This window comes from Oncorhynchus masou, chromosome 24, assembly GCF_036934945.1.
Source record: "Oncorhynchus masou masou isolate Uvic2021 chromosome 24, UVic_Omas_1.1, whole genome shotgun sequence".
Taxonomy (NCBI): domain Eukaryota; kingdom Metazoa; phylum Chordata; class Actinopteri; order Salmoniformes; family Salmonidae; genus Oncorhynchus; species Oncorhynchus masou.
In genome coordinates, this window is record NC_088235.1 from 21,570,007 (window position 1) to 21,576,775 (window position 6,769).

At 39.9% G+C, this 6,769-nt stretch overlaps 1 protein-coding gene across 1 annotated transcript; it reads right to left on the reverse strand.

Annotated features, from left to right (window-relative positions):
• Nucleotides 1–225: 225 nt before the first annotated feature.
• Nucleotides 226–2,749, reverse strand: LOC135511904 (proteasome subunit beta type-1-like). Its single transcript, XM_064933425.1, has 6 exons — nucleotides 2,555–2,749; nucleotides 2,086–2,193; nucleotides 1,684–1,765; nucleotides 1,402–1,531; nucleotides 1,157–1,263; nucleotides 226–533 (listed from the first exon to the last, which is right to left on the reverse strand). The coding sequence occupies exons 1-6, from the start codon at nucleotides 2,650–2,652 to the stop codon at nucleotides 348–350; spliced, it is 711 nt and encodes a 236-aa protein (XP_064789497.1). The 5' UTR covers nucleotides 2,653–2,749; the 3' UTR covers nucleotides 226–347.
• Between the last annotated feature and the right edge of the window lie 4,020 nt (nucleotides 2,750–6,769).

Consider the following 6,769-nt stretch of genomic DNA (forward strand, 5'->3'; position numbering starts at 1 on the left):
GTGTGTTACTTCATTGTTTTGATGTCTTCACTATTATTCTACAATGTAGAAAATAGTAAAAATAAAGACCCTAGAATGAGCAGGTGTTCTAAACTTTTGACCGGTAGTGTATGTTGGAGCAAGAATTGTCTTGATACATTTGGAAACTGTTCAGACTTCATTGTAATCAAATACATTTAACATTTCATGTTTCTTAAAAAAAAAAATTATACTGACATGAGAAAATTAACTACAGGGAACATTTTTATTCTTCAGCAAGAATGTAAAGAGAAAAGCAGGGGAAGGGTCCAAAATATGAAAAATCCAGACAAAAGCGGTAGCTTGAAATGGTGGCAGAAATAAGTTGTTCAGTCCTTCCTGAGTGGGACTGTTTCTTCTTTGATGCCCTCCTTGGTGACGATGCAGATCCTGAGGGCATCTCCGGTGTACACGTCTCTCTCAGCAGCGGAGATGAAGACATCTTTGACCAGCTGCACAGCCTTCTCCTGGTTCAGGGGCAGGTGCTGCACACCCTCCATATTCTTGAATCCAATCTAATTGTAAATTAAGAATAAAAGACAGACTAAGGGGCAATACAGAAACAAAGAGATGGACCATGCCCCAGGACTACCTGGCATGATGACTCGTTGTCCCCAGTCCACCTGGCCGTGCTGCTGCTCCAGTTTCAACTGTTCTGCCTTATTATTATTCGACCATGTTGGTCATTTATGAACATTTGAACATCTTGGCCATGTTCTGTTATAATCTCTACCCGGCACAGCCAGAAGAGGACTGGCCACCCCACATAGCCTGGTTCCTCTCTAGGTTTCTTCCTAGGTTTTGGCCTTTCTAGGGAGTTTTTCCTAACCACCGTGCTTCTACACCTGCATTGCTTGCTGTTTGGGGTTTTAGGCTGGGTTTCTGTACAGCACTTTGAGATATCAGCTGATGTACAAAGGGCTATATAAATAAATTTGATTTGTCCCGAACCAAAGATATCTTGGTCACTAGAATGTCTAGGGTTTCCCTGCCACTGCTAAAATCTGCATACACATTTGGCATACAAACATTCAAGCCATATTGTGCTGTCAAATTTGACAGAGGTGCTTTGGGGGGGAACAAAGCCCTCTAAAGCTATTAGCAATGCTCAACTTATACCACTTTTTGGTTTCTTTACCTGATTGTCAAGCAGAGGTTGCAGCATGGCACTCGCTGAGCCACCAGCTTTGTATGTGTCTCTCTGATAGGATCCCACAGGGTCAAAACTGTAAACAGCTCCTTTACCTGAAAAGCAAAAACAAACCAGCTCAGTTTAGAGAGTCATAAATAGTGGACTAGACTTAACACATGCAGTGAATACCTTCCACATATGGAACCAAGCATGTGATAATAGTAATAGCAGCAATAGAGCAGGAGTCATACCCTCCTCATCCAAGCCACCGATGATGTTGTAAACGTAGTAGGGGAAGAATCTTCTACCGTACAGGATTGTTGACAGCATGGCTGCGATGGCTCCACTTGTCATGCTCTTGTTGTTTGAATGCTTGTACATCTAAAAATACATTCTCCCATCAGATATTGGCTGATGTTAGAAAATTATACATTTACAAACGTTAACTTATTGTGTACGCCATAACTTTCAGCTCAAATAACAATTTTGAAAGAAAAAATTATGAAAGTGAAACAGCCTCAAAATGATCTCACCTTTAATCTTGCATCAATGATTTTGGTCAGAGTCAAGCAATCCCCATGGAATCCACTGCAGCCTATGACAGTCGTATTTGTTCTGTGAGAAAATAAACATGTATTAGTCACAGTACCGTAACTTAGTGGTGAAATATTTAACATAATTTATTATGATGTTCACAAGTATAGACAGACAGCCCAATTATGATTTCTCCAAGACCAATTGTTTTTTTTTGTTCAGCTCAGAAAAAGATCTGTGATTGATCGGATTTGTCAAATGATCAATTAGTGAAAAAATATCAGAATTGAGCTGCCTGTCTAAACACAGCAACAGTGAGGCAGTAAATGGGGTTGAACCACACCATCTGGCAATTTGCCTTCGGTCATCCTTGGAAATACAGTTGTGTGCACTTGACTTACAACTTGTAACATTTTGGAGAGTCACGACTGTGGATTGAATAGCCTTCACTCAAACGGGTGTCTGAGGCCACAATGGCGAAGTCTTCACCTGCAACCGCAAGCACAGTCCTGGAAACACAAAAAAGTTAAGTGTCAGTTGACATGACGCCCTAACAAACAAGTTGACGTTAGTTTTGGCAAAACCTTAACTCAGCTACCAGATAATTAACGTTAGCTACTGTCGCTAACTGAAATCGAAACCAGATAAACATGTATTGTTGTTCACGTAGTTAGCTAACGCTACTTAACTACGAACATCTGATTAAGTGTTTGCTATTGGCACAATGACATATGACTAGTCAGACGCTATCTCCAGTCAGTGTCCATTCCTGCAGAAAACAATTATGTACAGCATTAGCTAGGTAACGTTACTGTAGCTTGCTATCATTTGTGCTACCAAAATGATTGTTAGTTGGATATTGACGCTTACCCTCCGTTGAAGGAATATGGAGAGAATCGGTGCTCTACTGGTCCAGTATAGTGATAGTCCTTCATTTTCCCATTATCTCCATAAACTTGTGTAAACATTATGGCAGTTTGCAAGAAAACCCGAACTCTTCAACTTGCTGAGACAAATGGGAAATCTCGCTGTATCACTGCAATATGGCGGACGGAAATGCTTCTTCTTCATCATCATCAACAACAACCGACAAAACAAGAAAAGTTGTCTTTCCTACCACCCAGTGGCTGGAGTCATGGAGGGAGTTCGGAAAAGCGGTGAGGGAGGAGCGCTCTCAAATCGAACAGTAATCTGTGCAGCTCAACAATGTTTCCAGCAAATCAGCAGAAACAATGTCCAGAAACAATTTTCAAACATATTTTCATTGGGAAAGCAGATAAAGCATTTTTAAAATAAAATAAAAACATCACTTTAGCATATGAAAATACAGAACCCTACGAATTACGTCACTTTTGTCTTGTGCCGACTTCGCTGCTTGGGCTGGGGTGTATTCATCACGTCTTACAACGGAAACCGTTAAGAACAAAACGGAAGCTAACAGTAACGAAACGGTGAGGGACCTACCTGAATTTGTCCAATAGAAAGTCGTTTTCATTGCAAAACTTTTTCCTTTCGGAGTAAACGTTTTGCAACAGAATAAACGTAATGAATACAGTTGTGTCTCTTTCAGTGTGTCTTCGTCCGCAGAGATGAGGGTAAAGCCATTGCATTTAGGTTAACATTTTGTAACAAATTTGCGATTCACTTTGAGCCTGGCCTTTGGTGTTGCTACCGGTATCTACGTTTTTCGTAGATGTATACACTAGCTTTTTATTGCTGTATAACTATAACGTATCAATCTACCAAGCTAGCTCGCCTTTACCTTAGCTTGCTAGGTAAGTTAACGTAAACTCGTACATCGCTTTGGTCCATACAATTTCCCTTAATTTAGCTCCCCAAAAACGTAATACTTCCAGATCAACTGTAATGTCAATACCATTGTAAAGCATAATTTCTCCCCTTTCCAACATAATCAATTACATGACCTAAACGCTGCCCGTTTCTGCATAATTAAAGCAGGCAATGAGCCCCGTCGGGTCTTTTTTTTTAAATGGCGGGTGGGGAAGCGAAACTAATAAGAGTTGTGTGGGAAAATTGCTTTTAAAAAATCTCGATCTGTCCAACTTATCGCCTCTCAAATGTAAATACAACACTATAAATAGTTCATATAATGTGTCATTACATACCCATTTGAAGGTTTGTCGAATTTGAATCGGGGTTTTAGGGCGGTGCTAAAGTGATTTTAGAAGTAAACAGAAGCTTTGAGAATGATGATTGCATGCAATGATGATTAAAAAAAATAGGTATCCCCTTACCCCCTTCACTGTCCATTTCTTGTTTTTAAAGGATGATAGAAATGTTACACCTGGTGGAGAGAGATTGTAAGACAGAAAAAGTAGCTTTATGCGTGCTGTACGTTACGACATGACACGTCAAGATGTAACGGAGGGTCAGTTTCTTTCAACTTTTCTCTTATACTATAGAGCCATTTCCATGTCGATCAACGCTTGAATAGAAACCTAGTTCACACCCCCGATTTTGACGTCAACACAGTCGCTGAAGTCCCATTAGTTTTATTGTAGCCTTGTTTGTAGCCTTGTTTGAATGTTGCGGTTTACCTTACCCTGGGGACAAGACAAGGAGTTTGGGCTATTCCTAGCTTTGGGACACTACATCGGGAGTCGGTGTATTCAGCCTGATCTCATAGACAAGACGTGACATAATAAATGTAAATCTGGAACACTCATTTCTATTATATGTTACTTTTGGTATGTATGGTTCAGTGCTTAATTTGTTAATCGGGAGATGCCGGAACAAAAAGTGAGAGGGGGATGATCTGGAGAGCTCTGCGGTACCAGGGGTGCATTACTTACTTTTTCTCACCTTCATAATAATATCATTGCATTTGCTTTGTGGCATAGAGCAGTAGAGGCACTTACAGTCGCACACATGGGGAACATTTTAGTAGCCTAAGGGTCAGGGAAAATGTGGCTTTTATAAATGGATTTCATGCAATTCTCTGTCATTTTACATGACTGGAGACTTTGGCAGATTATTTTTTAATACTGTAAATGAAATGACAGGCTGCTTTGACACTGACAAAGTGAACATCTGAGATCAATGAAAACGACCATGTGTTGAATCCATCAATAGACTAGGCCTAAGTGTGTGGAGACATATGTTGTAGGCTACAAAATGAGGAGGAAATTATAGTCCTAAAAATGCTTTACAGTTTCAGACTCACCCAATGATGTGCAGTTCACTCACCGGTGATAGCCAACGCTCTCGTGCCAAAAGCCTATATCTCTCGTTTTACTTTGTAAAACAATATTTGGAAGTTGATCAAATATTTTGTTAGCCTACAGCAGACAGATTAGTGTTCTTTTTTTCAGATTCAGCCATTTTCTTTACAAACTGTGTTTTCCCTTGATTGTAATTTGAAATATTCCTTAAATCCTGTTTTATCTGCATGCTGTTTGTTCAATGACAGATTTGCCATGCATTCCTGACTGTTGCCTATTCCTCGTTATTGGGCTACAATCTACAGCTAGGCTAAGAGAGAGACCAGCTTCTCTCTCACCACAGCGATGGCCATGCGTTGGCTACAATGTTGTGCAAATGTTTTAACGAAGAGGCAACTCGAATTAACTTTGCTTTCATTCAAATTTTGACATTGTAAAAAGTGATTATTCGTTTTCATGCCACGATAGGTACCAGATCTGGCCAAATAGGTTCTGTAATGAAACAGTCCATAACGGAGAGGTGCTGGATCCTGTTCCAATTAAGCACTGGTATGGTTACATATCACAGAAGGTTACTTAAGGCAAAAAATGAAAGGATGGTGGTTGGTAGTGGTGGGCATAAATGTGAACATCTAGCAACCCAAAGGTTTCGTGTTCGTTCGAACCTCATCATAGACAACTTTAGCATTTTTGCTAATTAGCAACTTTAACTACTTTTTAGCTACTTTGCAATGACTTAAAACATTTATGTGGAAACTGTTAAAAGTAGTCCTTGTGCATAGAGTTGTATAGTTCGTTTAACTTTGCAATCATTGGTATTTATTTTGTTACTACCGTGGAATTACCCATTTATTAATACCCGTCTGGAACATAAGTGTTTGACAATTGTAGATGACCTGAGAGGACCATTTCCAGAATCAAACACTGTCATGTTCCAGACGGTGCATTTAGAAATTCAGTCTGGTCCCCAGGTAACTAGCTAGCTATCATCACTAAGAGTCCGTTTGCTGTTGAGTGACTGCTTAAGTTAGCTGTTAGCTAACGATAATACACATAGGGGGCGTAGAGACTGTCACTGCTTTTTGAGTCAACACGGCTCGACGTGATTGATTTATGGGATCAATATCATGCCAAATGTATTCGCAAATGTAAGATACCAATCCACAAATGTAAATAACTTTCCACAAATGTAAATCACCAATCCACAAATGGTGCGATGGGTAACGATGCTTCGATGGTGTCTTGTCGATGTGTGCAGAGTGTCCCTGGTTCAATGCCAGGTTGGGGCGAGGAGAGTGACGGATGCAAAAGTTTGATCCCATATCCTACACCGAGGTAAAGACAGTTTCAGGTTGGATATTCGCCTGTAGTTTTCCTTACGTCCACCAACAGCAGTTAGGGACCGTCAACATAGTGACAAATCACATTTTTCGAATTTCAATAGCTCTTTAACCATTACTCCAAACATTTTCAAAACTGGTTGTAGCTAACCCAATGGCATGAGAGCTGGTGAGGTTGGCTGCAGTGGGTTTGCTGGTCAATACATATACTGAACATGTGACCACAGTAATGGTGGCCAGTAAATCAATTAATAAAAATATAATATTGACAAATTAAATATTAAACCTTTAATCTTTTCCAACATGTCAACAGACACTTAACTTCAATTAAGTATGACACATTTCACCGTGTTAACTTTCTCTTTATCCCTGATTGATGTACATGTCAGAGCCTCTTCAGTGTGGATAGGATATAGCATACATTTTCAACAACAAAGACTGCACTTCCAGTTTGTGTTCTTTACTCAGTTGGCATGCAAAACATTCAATCAAAACAAAACAGGACAATACAAGTAGCATATAGGATCCAACCCTATCACAGAGTGAATAAATGTACGGTCGTG